Genomic DNA, 16523 nt, shown 5'->3' on the forward strand with positions numbered 1-16523 from the left:
GTTGGGGATAGGATGATAGACAGAGAAAACAGCCTTTCTTTTTCCCCTTTAAATGTTAAAGTCAGAGTTCCCCGTGTAGGCAATGCTATTTTTTCATTCTTTTTTAAGCCCACCTCATCCAATGCATCCAGCTTGGAAAACACAAAATGGTTGTTCATGGCATACTTCTGCAAGAGAAATATACACATATGTGTTCAAAAGACATCAGTGGGTGGGCAATTTATTTAGCCTCGCAATGTCTACAAATACACAATAGAGAACTGTCTAACTGCCTCAACAGCTGTTGCTTATGCTTAGAATATGTATGTCTGCATGAAGGAGATAGACATGTGCATTTCACATTTGCAGTTCTCAACAACAAGGATGCGCAAAAAAGACACATCTGCACATTGATATGCTAATGACAATAGCAGACATTCTGCTATATTTAAGGAATCCCACCACTGGTTTGAACACAAGCAGTTTTCACATGAAGCAAGGCCATTTTGTCCATTATGAAAAGCACAGACTTTTCCTAGTAAGCAGTAAATACAGAGCTACTTACATTTCAAAAAACAAACAATAGTAAGTCGACATAAACATTCCTTCCAATCCATTTTCTTTTTGGAAGAACAACAATTTGTTCAAAATCTTGTGGTTACACAAGAATCTGAATCAAGCAGTAATAATCAAAAATCCAACATTTGGTCAATCTTAAGTACATTATATCATTTATAGGTAAAACCTTCAGAACCTAGAGCAGTGTTCAAAGAAGCCTCATTTTGCAGCTCCAGAAATTGAGACTCAATGTTAGTAAAATAATAAGAACAAGAAGCTATATGGACTGAGTATGATTGTGTAATATATTTATTAAATATTCACTATGTTGCAGAAAATACCATGTGCAAGTATTTGCTATTGAGACATGCATATTGCATGCATTACATCATTCGATCTTCATGACAATCCAGTGAGGCACACACCCACTTTAAAGATACCTATTTTAAAGATAAAGAAACTGAGGTATAAAGATATTCAGTACCTTTCCCAAGACTAGAAGCCCAATACATGGAAAAGCCCATATTTTAATCCAGGATTCTGACTTGCATTGGAATAGAGTTTTCACCATCACCCACACCTCCTCATCACAGAGATTCAATAATGAAAACTGGATTACATGAAGTGAAATATCTTGGGGCTTCAGGCACAGTTTGTTCAAACTCTGGCTTTGGTTCTCTGAGATTCAAACTGGCCTTCTAAATTTTATATGTTGGTTTCATTATCTTGGTTTCTAGCATATTAATGTTCACAGGTTTCTAGCATGGTAATTATCACCTTCAGGGAAAGAAACAGGGAGGTCTTTCTTTATGCTGATTGGGCCACCCCAAACCAATCATTCTAGTCAGTGGATTTCTTGCTGGTTGGCCTAGGTCATGGTTAACTAAACCGAACATTGTGGTAAGGAGAATGGAATTTCACAAATTCCACTTGGATTTATGAAACTTTTGGATTCTAGACTGGGTCTGTACCATCCAAACAATATGACTGCTGAGCAAAGTTGGCATATACGTTGAAGAGGAATGGTGGTCTGCAGCTGCATATACTCCAGAAAAAGACGTTCTTAAATCTAATCCATTCCTGTGGATCTGAACTCATTGTCGTAGGACCTTTTGATGAGGTTACTTTAGTTAATGTGTGGCCCAGCCAAGAATAGATCTTAATCCTATTACTGGAGTCCTTTAGAAGAAGAATGCAATTCAGAGAGAATCAGAATCAGATACAGAAGGGAGAGGCCAGGTGACACTACCATGTATGTGCCTTGCCATGTGGCAGAAGAAACAAGGATTCCCAAAAGCCAGCCCTAGAATACCAGTCTTTGGGGTGAAAGCATCACCTTGACATCTTGATTTGGACTTATTTTTAGCTTCAAAACTATAAGCTAATAAATTCCCATTGTTTAACCCAACCCATTCTATGGTATTTGCTTGAGTAGACTAGGAACCTAAAACAGGAGGCAACTACAATTTCTATTCCAGGAAAAGATTATTCTGGTTGAAGAAAAAAATATGTGTGAAGAACCTCAGGAAATAAGATTAGATATTTGAAAATCTGAAGTCCAGAGTGAAATACAGAGAATGAAGAAGATAATGGGATGAAACAAGGTTGCACAGTCAGGGCGTGGCCAGATAAGGCAGGACCTGAAGTCCATGTTAAAATTTTTGAGCATTATCCCAAAGTTAATTCCGAGCTTCTGTTGCATATTACAATCCAATTTATATCTTTAAAACATACCTGTATAGAAGAAAACCAATATATCAAATATATGCATGGGCATATATGTATGTGTGCATATACGTGTGTGTGTGTTTGTATATATGCATTATCTCTGAAAAATATACAAGAAGTTCATCGATGTGGTGGCTTATAGAAAGAGGCCCTTGGGGACTAGAGGTCTGACACAAGAGAGATTTACTTTTCACTGCATGTCCCTTTGAACTGATCCTTTTTTTTTCTTACTATATTCATATGCTGTTTTTTTACTTTTAAAAATAATAAATTAACTGTTTTAAGTGATTACTCTATCCACTGTATTCAGAGAAAAAAATGGAAGGGAGAAAAGTTGCACAGATATTGCAACTGGCCAGGCAGGAGACGATGGTGGCTTGACTTTGGATGATGGAGAAAGAGGATTTGAATACCACTTTGCCCTCTTGGGAAAATAAAATAACCCTTGTCCTATTCACGCCTGGAAATGGAATGTATTTCAAGAGGCAAATACAAGAATTTCATGTGCTATAAATAGACTCCATCAATTCAAGGCGTGGGTGTTGAAACTGAAACATTGACAGGTAATTATCAAAAGTACCTTAGAAAAGCAAGTTTCTGTGGACAATAGCTGCAATTTGTTATTATTATTGTTGCTAGCCTCCTGATATTCTCCATTTATGATTCGAGTAATCTTGTCTTTTTTGATGAATCTACCTTTGATTTTTCATCAAGGTGTCAATGCATTAGACAAAAGGCCTGCTGAGCACGACAAACCCATAGTCACCTGACAGAGGAAAAACACAGCTTTAAACCGGTGAGCTGAAAAACAACTAGCCTTGCAGGAGGGAAATGTATAAGCACAAACACACGTGCATACACACCCGTGCACGCACGTAAAATGTTGTTGACAGTCCTGGAGATTCAGTTAGGAATCTTTTAGCTAGGTTAAAGGAGAATGTGTCAGAGCTGACAGTTTTAGACTGAGCTTTCCCATGCGTAACCGAGAGCAGCAACCCTGTGCTCCTACTGGCATCTTTATCCCCCACCTTTTGTTGACATCCTGCTCAGCTGAAAGAAGGAATGAGAATGTCTCTCCTTCAAAAATTCTCAGGCCCTTCCCTCCAAGCTGGAGATCTTGAGCTGCCTGTTCTGTGCCTCAAAGCACTAGATATTCCTAGAATGTCCACGCTAATGCTTTTCAAAATCTTCCCAGATGCTAAGGGGGGCAGTGATTGAGCAGTCCGAGGGAGGTGGGAGAGAGAGTGATGCACCATCTGAGCAAACCAGGCCTAGCTTTGTGTGTTAAGGTGAGCATGTCAATGAGCCGTTCTTAAGAAGTCAACCCACTCCTTCTGAGATGTGTTCGGTTTTATTAGCCAACCACCCAAGGTCAGTGACATAGTCCTGAAGTATTTTCAAGGGTAATAATCTTTTATCATAATGTCCTCATCAGGGAAAGGGGAATGGAATTTTTCCAGTCTTAAGGCCAAGTGACTGTAAAATAAATAAAAAGTAATAACAATTTTAAAAATACTTAGAATTAAAAGAAAAAACTAAATTATACTCCCCACACCTCTAACAGAGGAAATCTTTTAAGTCTATGTGTCCCAGAAAGGAAAGAAACTTTAAAAAGCTCAGATTTTTTAACATTTAGGAAGTAATTAGGAAAGGCTTTTTTCTATTTGTCAAAAATCAAAGATATGTGTATTCTGGGTTAAAATTTTGCTACCATACTATAAATAGCCATGGCATAAGATATTGCTACTGTTTCTTGATATTCATGTTATGTAGCTCTTTACAACCTAGCCAGTCCCTATAAAAAAGTTAAACATGGAAAATAGGTTTTAAAAAGAAACTGAGATTTGAGCGGCGCCGTCCCGCTCGAGGTTTGGCGGCCGAAGGCTGCTTCGCGGGCTGCCGCCGCCGCCGCCGCCCTCCTCACTCCACGGTCGAGAGAAAATGGTGGGTCGGAACAGTGCCATCGCCGCCGGTGTTTGCGGGGCCCTTTTCATCGGGTATTGCATTTACTTCGACCGCAAGAGACGGAGTGACCCCAATTTCAAGAACAGGCTGCGAGAGCGAAGAAAGAAACAGAAACTTGCCAAGGAGAGAGCTGGGCTTTCCAAGTTGCCTGACCTTAAAGATGCTGAAGCTGTTCAGAAATTTTTCCTTGAAGAAATACAGCTTGGTGAAGAGTTACTAGCCCAAGGTGAATATGAGAAGGGTGTGGACCATTTGACAAATGCAATTGCTGTGTGTGGACAGCCACAGCAGTTACTGCAAGTGTTACAGCAAACTCTTCCACCACCAGTGTTCCAGATGCTTCTGACTAAGCTCCCAACAATTAGTCAGAGAATTGTAAGTGCTCAGAGCTTGGCTGAAGATGATGTGGAATGAAAAACAAATATCGGCATAATAAAATCTCAATTTAAAATATTTTTAAGATTCTTAACTTGGAAGATGAACAGCTCTGGAGTTATAGGAGCAAATATGCTTTGAGATGGACTGTACCACACTGAAATCTGCCAAAGTTAATTTTTACTTTGTGTAGATCCATTTGTCTGTTTTATTTATTTTTCCCAGTGAAAAGTGTATTTTGATAAGTATTTTTCATTTTATAAATACACTATGAGTTAACTAAAATATCATGGATTTTGTTTCTTCCTAAAATGTACATACATGTAACAATACTTAGTTTGAAAGTACCCAGTGCTCAGTTGTTTTTTTTTCTTTTGTTTTCTTTTTTTCGCATGGGCAGGCGCAAGGAATCAAACCCAAGTCTTTGGCATGGCAGGTGAGAACTGTACCTGCTGAGCCACCATGGCCTGCCCCAGTGCTCAGTTTTTAAAGATAAGGCATAAAGAAGTATAGGAGAAAGCTGAAGAACGTGCATTTTTTAAAGGCTAATACCTTTTGCTGTATATCAGAAAATTGTATGAAAACTTGATTGTTTATCAAAACTGAGCATTAATCTTTGAGATGATTTTTCCCATTTAATCTTTCAAATATAAATACATATGTGAAATGTGCTGCTGTGCTATATTAACTTTATCCCTACCCCTTATGTCAATCTTGATAATACTGTTTAAATCAGTAGGCTTAGTAAAATGTTTTATTTAAATGGTGGGCTTAATATGTCCTAGGTATTTATCACCCTGTACTTTAGATATGTGTCGCAGTTGCAAATAGCACTAGCTGCGTGTGAGCTTCACCAAATCATGTCTGCTTATTTTCCTCATTTATAAAATAAAGGGAACTGATCTCTGAGGCAAAAAAAAAAAAAAAAAAAAGAAACTATCGGCAACAGGGGACATCATTCCCAGGATGAGCCTCTTGGCCCTGGTACCATGGGATTGACAATGCCTTCCTGACCAAAAAGGGGAATAGAAATGTAACAAAATAAGGTATTAGTGGCTAAGAAAATTCAAAGAGTCGAGAGGCTATTCTGAAGGCTACCCTTAATGCAAGCTTCAGCTAGATATTGCTAATTGCCATGATTTGACAAACCCGAACCAACATGATTTCTGTCAACCCTGAAGAACACCCAGGGCTCTGAGATCCTACAAAAGTTGCAAGCACTAAGCTTACTTTTCAGAAACCTAAATCCTTCAGATAGTTCTTAGTTTCAGATAAGTCCTGAAACCCAGAGGTGCCAGTCTCTCCAAGAACACAAACCAGTTCCACATCCCTTTCCTATATAGGGACAACACCCTTTTCAACATGAAAAAAGTTAAAATGGGAATAACCCAAATATCCTCAAAGATTGGGAGAAGGATCAAAGGAAAATGAGTTATAACAGAGAAGTTAGGATTTAACAAATGAATATGACTGCTGAATCATTATATTGATATTTCTTTTTTAGTCTCCAGTATCTTAACTTCTTTTTCTTTTTTTTTTTTTTTCACATGGGTAGGCACCGGAAATCAAACCTGGGTTTCCAGCATGGCAGGTGAGAACTCTGCCAGTGAGGCACCATGGCCCACCACAGTGTCCAGTTTCTTAGAGCAGCTAGAAGGAAAAACCTGAAATTGTGGAACTATAACCCACACCAAGTGTTGAAATCTATCCTAGAACTACTTTTTAAAAATGTACTTTGAAATGTATTACTCTTTTGTACATGTGTTATATTTCACACACACAAAAAAAAAACATTAAAAGAAATAAAAGTTATCAGCTTCTACTCCTTTGGAGGATACCCAGGCTTGTCTTCCTTTGAGCATGTACTTTCGCTGCACATTAAAGCTTTTCAGCTGCACACACTGGCTACCTTGGAGTCTTTGCCTGTGCAAAGTCCTCAAGTTCTTTCTTGTGGTTGAGTCTAGAACCTTCACAGCATCTACTCCTGTCAAGGTCTCAAATTCTCCAAGAACTCCCAGGGGTCTCGAGTATTCAGCCACAAATTCCCAGAGTCTCTGGCATCCAGTCAGGAATTTCCAGGGCTCTCCAGCATCAAGCTTATTAAACAATTTGCCTGTGCACACTGACTGGTACTTGAAGTTTTTTGCCTGCAACTCAGCCAAGAACCCTCACAACACCATCCCCTCACTGAGGTCTTGATTTCTCGGAGAACTCTCAGAACTATCTGGCTTCAGCTTGGCAACCACAAAGGTTGCCTCCTATGGGTAAGAATATTGTTCTCCATCTTTGTCCTTCTCTCTCCTCTGGCCACAAAACATAATCTCAGCCTGCTCATTTGACCATGGCTTCCCTTTCCCCAGCTAAGTGTAGTGGAGGACCAGTTCCTCACCCTGTATGGATTCAAGGGTTAAATGAGTAAGGGTTGATGCTGTTCTTTGGGGTTTGACTGGAGGAGCTCTCACAGCTGTACAGGAGGTCGATGGCCTATCTATGTTCTATGCCTGAGTCTCTCTTTACCACCTTAGCTGTCTATGATAAATATGTACTTTCTAAATACTGCAGCTTAAAGCCTTCATTTTGTAATTACTGTAAATAATTCTGGAACTGGAAAGAAACCCCTGTTTGGGTTGTTAAAGCTGCGAAAATGCAATGTACCAAAGATAGAACAGCTTTTAAAAGGGAATTTATTAAGTTACAAGTCTACAGTTCTAAGGCCATAAAAATGTCCAAACTAAGGCATCTAAGGAAAAATGCCTTGACTCAAAAAGGATGATGGGTCCAGAAAACCTCTGATAGCTGGGAGGGCATGTACTGATCCTTTGGCTTCTGCTTTTAAGCAGCCTCCCCCTGGACATTTTCTTTCTGCATCTCCAGACATCTGGGTCTCTTTTGGCTCTCAGCTATCTTCAAAATGTTTCCCCCTTTAAAGGACTCCAGTAAACTATTCAAGACCCACCTTAAATGGGCAGAATCATATATCCATCTAATCAGAAGTCCCCACCCACAACTGGCTGTGTCATATCTCTATGGAAACAATCAATCAAAATTTCTGCTTCACAATATTGAATCAGAATTACAGGACATGGCTTTTCTGGGATACACGGAAATTTCAAACCATCACATTGAATTCCCCTGGGGCTGCAGAAAGTCTGCCTTGGGAAAAGGGCAGGGAACTTTCCTAGTCCTCAGGGTCACAACTTTGAGTGAAAAATCTAACGAGGGTGTAAAAACCCTCACAGACCAGGTCTCATTCTTTCTGCCTCACCTATTCCTGCCATTGGCACCTCTTAAAACCTTGGCTGAGTGTGAATGAACCAGCTAAACGGTTCCCTGTAGAAAGATGGGTAAGTATAATTTTGGTTTAAAATTTTAAGTCAAAGTACAAGGGGATTCAGTTACCTAACGCCCTGCTGTCCTGCTCAAAGCTCCTTGAGGTGCTCTCGTGCCTGTGGTGATTACAAGACAGAATGCTTTTACAGGCTGTGTACATTGCATTTACAAGGCTTAAATAACCTTTTCAATACTTAGATGCTTCTTCTTTTTTTTTTTTTTTTTTTTTTTTTTTACTTTTTTGTTGTATACTGTAATACATGTACAAAACAAAGAAAGAAAAATGCAGCAATTTTCAAAGCACTCCTAAAAGTAGTTACCGGACAGATCCCTGAGTTTGTCATGGGCTACCATACGATCCTCTCAGATTTTTCCTTCCAGCTGCTCCAGAATATAGGAGGCTAGAAAGAATCAAAATTTTTTTTTTTTTTTTTAGTATTTAAAAATTGGAATTTTTATTTCTTTCAAAACAGTGAAAGCTTTTTTTATTAATTAAAAAAAATTAACTAACAACATTTAGAAATCATTCCATTCTACATATGCAATCAGTAATTCTTAATATCATCACATAGATGTATGATCATCATTTCTTAGTACATTTGCATCGATTTAGAAAAAGAAATAGCAAGACAACAGAAAAAGAAATAAAGTGATAACATAGAGAAAAAATAAAAATAAAAAATAAAAAATATATATATAAAAAACCAGAACAAACAAACAAACAAACAAAAAAAAAAAAGTATAGCTCAGATGCAGCTCCATTCAGTGTTTTAACATAATTACATTGCAATTAGGTAGTATTGTGCTGTCCATTTTTGAGTTTTTGTATCTAGTCCTGTTGCACAGTCTGTATCCCTTCAACTCCAATTACCCATTATCTTACCCTATTTCTAACTCCTGATGGTCTCTGTTACCAATGACATATTCCAAGTTTATTCTCGAATGTCGGTTCACATCAGTAGGACCATACAGTATTTGTCCTTTAGTTTTTGGCTAGTCTCACTCAGCATGATGTTCTCTAGGTCCATCCATGTTATTACATGCTTCATAAGTTTATTCTGTCTTAAAGCTGCATAATATTCCATCGTATGTATATACCACAGTTTGTTTAGCCACTCGTCTGTTGATGGAGATTTTGGCTGTTTCCATCTCTTTGCAATTGTAAATAACGCTGCTATAAACATTGGTGTGCAAATGTCCGTTTGTGTCTTTGCCCTTATGTCCTCTGAGTAGATACCTAGCAATGGTATTGCTGGGTCGTATGGCAATTCTATATTCAGTTTTTTGAGGAACCGCCAAACTGTCTTCCACAGTGGTTGCACCATTTGACATTCCCACCAACAGTGGATAAGTGTGCCTCTTTCTCCACATCCTCTCCTGCACTTGTCATTTTTTGTTTTGTTGATAATGGCCATTCTGGTGGGTGTGAGATGATATCTCATTGTGGTTTTGATTTGCATTTCTCTAATGGCCAGGGACATTGAGCATCTCTTCATGTGCCTTTTGGCCATTTGTATTTCCTCTTCTGAGAGGTGTCTGTTCAAGTCTTTTTCCCATTTTGTAATTGGGTTGGCTGTCTTTTTGTTGTTGAGTTGAACAATCTCTTTATAAATTCTGGATACTGGACCTTTATCTGATATGTCGTTTCCAAATATTGTCTCCCATTGTGTAGGCTGTCTTTCTACTTTCTTGATGAAGTTCTTTGATGCACAAAACTGTTTAATTTTGAGGAGCTCCCATTTATTTCTTTCTTTCTTCAGTGCTCTTGCTTTAGGTTTAAGGTCCATAAAACCGCCTCCAATTGTAAGATTCATAAGATATCTCCCTACATTTTCCTCTAACTATTTTATGGTCTTAGACCTAATGTTTAGATCTTTGATCCATTTTGAGTTAACTTTTGTATAGGGTATGAGATACGGGTCCTCTTTCATTCTTTTGCGTATGGATATCCAGTTCTCTAGGCACCATTTATTGAAGAGACTGTTCTGTCCCAGGTGAATTGGCTTGACTGCCTTATCAAAGATCAAATGTCCATAAATGAGAGGGTCTATATCTGAGCACTGTATTCGATTCCATTGGTTGATATATCTATCTTTATGCCAATACCATGCTGTTTTGACCACTGTGGCTTCATAATATGCCTTAAAGTCCGGCAGCATGAGACCTCCAGCTTGGTTTTTTTTTCCTCAAGATACTTTAAAAGTATCTTGAGAAAAGTATCTTGAGGAGAATCAAAATTTTTTATCATCACAATCGACTTTTTTTTCTTTTTTGTGTGAAAAATAACATATAAAAAATATATAAATGTCAAAGCAACACCACAATTAGTTGTAGAACACATTTCCGAGTTTGGCATGGGTTACAATTCCACAAATTTAGGTTTTTATTTCTAGCTGCTCTATGATACTGGAGTCTAAAAGTAGAGATACCAATTTAATGATTCAGCAAACATATTCATTTGTTAAATTCCATATTTTCTATATAACTCTACCATCACCTTTGATGCTTCTATCCCTCTCTGTACGGGTGTTTGGGCTATGGCCATTCTAACTTTTTCATGTTGGAAGGGGCTATCTATAATATGGGGTAGGGTGATGGAACTAGCTGATGTTCTGGAAAGGCTAGGCCCTCTAGGTTTCAGAACTTGTCTGGTCCAGGGACCCATCTGGAGGTTGTAGGTTTCTGGAAAGTTACTCTAGTGCATGGAATCTTTGTAGAATCTTATATAATGCCCTAGGTGTTCTTTAGGATTGGCTGGAATGGTTTTGGTTGAGGTTGGCAGGTTAAGGTAGGTAGCAATGTCTAACTGAAGCTTGCATAGGAGCAACCTCCAGAGTAGCCTCTCGACTTTATTTGAACTCTCTCTGCCACTGATACTTTATTAGTTACACTTCTTTTCCCCCTTTTGGTCTGGATGGAATTGTTGATCTCAAGGTGCCAGGGCCAGACTCATCCCTGGGAGTCATCTCCCATGCTGCCAGGGAAACCTTGGCACCCACATGGTGGGGAGGGCTAGTTGGGTGTTTCTTTAGGCACCTCCTACTTCACCATCAGGATCCCCAGTCTGGTCGGGGACCTAATTTTTAATTCACTTTCATGGTATCAGACTTCTACCTCTCACGAGGCACAGTCCCTCCAAACCTTCTATACTGTCTAGAGAACAACCCAAATACCTTTAAAACTCCCTTCAGCAACACGTTCTCCTGCCTGTGTTGAGAACATTCCACCCTGGGTTCATCTACTTATAAGCCCTAGAAATGACATTGCCTGGCCAGTCCAACAGACCTGGGGTGCTGATCTCAGAGAGGCTAAATCAGGAGCTTTCCATGAAGACTCCCACTTCTCTTTAATACAAATCCCTTTTCTATTCTTCTGTCTGCTTCTCCTTCTCATGGGCAGAGACACACCCTGAAGAACAGAAAACATGGGTGAGTCTCCTTCTGTTCCCCAACTCTCCCCTTGGATGCCTCCTGAAACACTGGGACACTTTCCAGCTAGATGGCCAAAATAGGAAGAACCTAATTTTTTTTCTGCAACACAACTTGGCCCCAGTATCAAATGGAGGATAGAGAAGTTTGGCAAAAAAAAATTTGTACCTTAAGGTTTAATGCCATATCACAACTAGATCTCCTTTGTAAGAGTCAAGGGAGTTCCATATGTCAAGGCTTCCTAACCTGTGAGGGACCTGTCACCTACATTACACCTAGCCTCTGATAATACTCATGTACTGATTTGAAAGATTGGAAAAGCCATGTTTTAATCCTGATCCAACCTTGTAGGAGCAACCTTTTTTTTAATTCCTATTCAGTAGTATAGGTTAGAAACCTGATTAGATTAACTCCACAGAGATGTGACTCACCCAATTGTGGGTAGTAACATTGATCAGTTAGAGATGCAACTCCACCTATTCCAGGTTGGTCTTGATTAGTTTACTGAAATCCTTTAAAAGAGGAAACATTTTGGAGAAAGCTTCAGAATGACAAGATTCCAAGAGAGCAGAGCCACAACAGGGTGGCGAGAACCACAAGAGCCCATGCAGCCAGATGAAGAAGAAGCATCTTCCTTTGGAGATGAAGAAGGAAAACACTTCTGGGACCGCGTCACGAAACAAGAAGCATGGAGAGAAAGCTAGCAGATGTCGCTGTATTCATTATGTGCCTTTCCAGATGAGAGAGAAACCCTGAATGTCATCGGCCTTTCTTGAGTGAAGATAAACTCTTGTTGGTGCCTTAATTTGGACATTTTTATAGACTTGCTTTAATTGGAACATTTTCATGGTGCTCGAACTTTAAACTAGCAACTTAACAAATTCCCCTTTTTTAAAAGCCATTTCATTTCTGGTATATTGCATTCCAGCAACCAGCAAACTAGAAAACTCAGGTGGACATTCTAGATGACCCCCTCTTAAGCTCACCTCCCACTAGCATGGGAGCTTCTCCTGCAAACCCCAAGACTGTCCCCTCTCTGGTCCATGAGGCTGCCAAGCACCCTCCCACTGGCCTGGTGGGTCACCATCTCTCACCTCCAGCTCTCCCCAGGGACAAGGTAGTCCTGCTGGAATTTCCTGGAGTGACGTCCTACCACCCTCCTCTCAACAAACTTTTCCCTCTCTGAGATGTGGAAAATGGAGACTCCGGGACCATCCAGGTACATGTGCTATTTTCTATGACCAACCTAGCCCAATATAAGCAAAAATTAGGGTGTCTTTTTGAAAATTCAGCCAAATTCACTGAGGAATTCCAGTCTCTCTCACTTTCCTTTGACCTTATCTGGGGAGACATTCACATTGTCATATCCACCTGCTGCACCCCAGAAGGGAAACTGCATATGGACAGAAGTCCAAGCCCATGCAGATAACCTAGCAGCATCCAAGCCAAACTGGTATCCAGTAGGAGCTACTGCAGTTCCTAATAACAACCCCAACTGGAACGACCAACAAGGGCAGGCAGATTTAAAACACTGAGACCATATTGCCTATCTTGTAGCAGGAATGAAAAAATACACCATAAACCAGTAAATGATGATAAATTAGAAGGGTAACCCAAGGGAAAGGTGAGAACCCTGTTCTATTCCAGAGACACTTAGTAGAAGCCTTGAAGACATAGACCAACATAGATCCTCACTCCCAGAAATGGCAAATATTAATAAGGACTCATTTTATTAGCCAATCAGACCCAGGTATTTGGAGGAAATTGCCAAAAATAGCTATAAGACTGTGAACCCCCTGTAATGAAATGCTAGACACTGCCTTTAATGTTTTCAGTAGTAGAGACAAAGCTGAAGAACTGGAGAAGTCCAGCGGGATCGGCAACGGGGCAAGAGACAGGCTCATTTAATAGCAGTCCCTGTAAGTAGCACCCTGCACCCTCAGGGCAACCCCAAAGGCCAAACGGGATGGAAAGGCAGCTGTTTCAAATGTGGGGAGTTGGGACATTGGAGCAAACAGTGCCATGGCCTGAATGCACCACCAGGACATTGTCTTCAAAGCAAAAAGGAAGGTCACTGGAAAAGGGACTGTCCCCAGCTCCAAAGGAAGAAAGGGGCAGATCCTACATGACCTTGAGTGAGAATTAAAAGGTCCCGAGCAGCTCCTACTTCACAGCTGGCTATCACCATGGAGGAGCCTCAGATGATCCTTGACATAGCAGGTATGATGTTTAACTTGTTAGTTAATACAGAAGCCATTTAGTCTGTCCTTAGCCACCACTCTGGAACTTTGTCCTCAAAAACTTGAACCATGGTGGGAGCTGATGCTGACCCAAAGACCCACTGGTTCACATCACCTACAAGCTGTAAACTAGAAGATATTCTTGTAAGTCATGTGTCCCTAATAGTTCCAGGGTGCGCAACCCCTCTACTAAGCAAAGATCTCTTATAAGCCTTAAGCTGCATATACATCTTCTTTCCTTTCACTCACATGCAGACTTGTCCTTACCCAAGTGTGGTCCAGTGTGCTGTTAATCTCTTTAATCTGTTCTGCTAAATATGGGTCCCTCATTATACTTAGTCTGAGATGTGGCCCACTGATAAAAAACTCTGGGCCTCTGTTCACCTGTCTAAGCTACAATACACCTTTTGAATCACTGAAGACCTCACCCCTGTCTGGACCTACCCAGTTCTGTCAGGATCAGTGTGGGAAAAGGTACAAATCCCCTGAGATTTCAGATTTTGTGTCCAGTGCTTGCATCAAACTCTATGACCAACTGACAGGAAGGCCAGGAATGGTGTGGGATAAAAATCAAAGTATCATGTTCAATTCTAATGACAACTTCCTAAGGCACTGTCTTTCAGCATTCAGTGGAGTACAGATCAACCATGACCAAATCAAATTCCTTGCAGTCACATCAACAACCAGAGACATGTTGTCCAGACCAGGAGGCAACCCAGCATTCACTTCTATTATGGACATAAAACTCAACTTACCCCGTGGTTGTCAGGGACGTGCATTTTAGTGTACATGACCCAGTACTCAAGCTAAAAAGTGGAAATGGGCCTTTTCCACTCCCAGCTTCCCCATCTGTCATCCAAAACTAGAATAAAAGAATATCCATTTCCTAATCCACTCCTAGCTGCCATTGAGATTGGGGGAGCTATAGTTTCTGCAGCTGCAAGAATAGCCCATGCCCTCTTTCTCTAAGCCAACTTGGCAGGTGAACTCACTGCCCTTTTCCCTATATGGGCCATACGTACCAGGGTATCAATTTCCCTGGCAACATAGGACAGAACTCTCAGAATTCACCAGAATCTGGCATCTTGGGATTCAGAAAGCCTTTTTGACCAAAAGGGAGATGAAAGAAATGAGACAAAATAAAGTTTCAGAGGCTGAGAGATTTCAAACACAGTCGAGGGGTTATTTTGGAAATTATTCTCATATATTATACAGATATCTCTTTTTAGTTTGTGGCGTATTGGAGTGGCTGGAGGGAAGTACCTGAAACTGCTGAGCTGTGTTCGAGTAGCCTTGATTCTTGAAGATGATTGCACAACAATATAGCTTTAATAATGCAACTGTATGATTGTGAAAGCCTTGTGTCTGATGTACCTTTTTATCCAGGGTATGGACAGATGATTTAAAAAAATATGGATAAAAATAAATAAATAATAGGGGGGATAAGGAGTAAAATTAATTGGGTAGATTGAAATACTAATGGTCAATGAGAGGAAGGGGCAAGGATTAAGGACATATGATTTTTTTTTCTTTTTATTTCTTTTTCTGCAGTGATACAAGTGTTCTAAGAGTAATCATAGTGAAGTATACACAACTATGTGATGATATTGTTAGCCACTGATTGTACACCATGTATGGATTGTATGCATATGAAGATTTGGCAACAAAAATATATATTAAAAAAAAAAAAGAATAGCCTATGCAAAGTGGGTCCACTATAATCTCTCCCTTAAACTATCAACTAGCATCAAATGAATGGTCTCCAGCTTTACCCTTCTCCAGTCCCAAGTAAATTCATTAGTGGGTGCTGTCCTACAAAACCAATGAGCCCTATATGCCCTTGCAGCAGCCCATGTAGATCATGTGCATTCCTGGGAGAGGATTGTTGTTTTTATATTAATCAGAGCTCAGAGATAACACCGGTTATTAACTCCCTTAAAATCCAGGCCTGTAAATTGTCCCCTGAGTTTTAAGATCTCCCATTTGATTTATTTGCGTTTCTGCCACCTGGGATAGGTGCCATTCTTCACTGCATCCTTTCTTATTTAGTGGGGTTAGCCATCCTAGCCCTCCTTGGCTTTGTGGGTTTCTATCTCTTTCTCTCTCTTAGAATGCTGCACCTCAACAGGAACAGCATGAGTCATGGTACAGATTGGACACATTTCTAAAACATTGACAGACAACCATGGGGTCACACCAGAACAAGAAAGATGCAAAAAAATCCATACTATCCCAAAAGAATCATTAGATCTAACAGCTAAAGTATTACAACCCCGCTATAAGCAGGGACAATGACTCCTCTGTCAGCAGGAAGCAATTACAGAAGACTGACCTTCCCCATTCAGCACCCTTAAGATTAAGGGACAAAATTCTCTGAGAAGGAATGAGGCAGGTTAGATAAGGGAGGAGAGAGGGATGTGACCCTAAGACCTATAAAAAAAAGTCCCTTATGGCATGCACACCTAGCCCCCACTCACCTAACCCTCACTAAGGGCAGCACCTGAAAAGAACTAATGAAAAAGGAAACTCATCAGTCTCTTATTAGTATAGCAGAGGGGGAAGGGCCCCTCGCAAGTCCTTATAATGCAAGGACTCCAACCTTAGGCTGCTTCTCTGGAGAATAGTGCTCATCTTTCTTCCAGCATATACTTATGCCATGCATTAAAGTTTTTCAGCTGAACCCACTGGCTAGTCCTTGGCTTCTTTGGCTAACATACTGATTAGTCCCAGAGTTCTGTTCTGGAGTTGTCCTTCACAGCATCAGCCCCTGGTGGGGTTCTCGACATCTCCAAGAAATCCCTGAGTTCCCCAGAATCCAGTAGAGTCCCAGGACTCTTAAGCATCCTGCCAAGAATTGCCAGGACTCTTTGGCATCAAACTTATTATCCATATGTGTGCGCGCGCACACACACGCGCGCAC

At 40.3% G+C, this 16523-nt stretch overlaps 1 protein-coding gene across 1 annotated transcript; it reads left to right on the top strand.

Moving 5' to 3' along the window:
- Positions 1 to 4111: 4111 nt before the first annotated feature.
- On the top strand, positions 4112 to 4952 carry LOC143690289 (mitochondrial import receptor subunit TOM20 homolog). The gene has a single exon (XM_077168160.1). The coding sequence runs from the start codon at positions 4207 to 4209 to the stop codon at positions 4642 to 4644; it is 438 nt and encodes a 145-aa protein (XP_077024275.1). The 5' UTR covers positions 4112 to 4206; the 3' UTR covers positions 4645 to 4952.
- The last annotated feature ends 11571 nt before the right edge of the window (positions 4953 to 16523 follow it).

Source organism: Tamandua tetradactyla, chromosome 7 (assembly GCF_023851605.1).
Source record: "Tamandua tetradactyla isolate mTamTet1 chromosome 7, mTamTet1.pri, whole genome shotgun sequence".
NCBI lineage: Eukaryota > Metazoa > Chordata > Mammalia > Pilosa > Myrmecophagidae > Tamandua > Tamandua tetradactyla.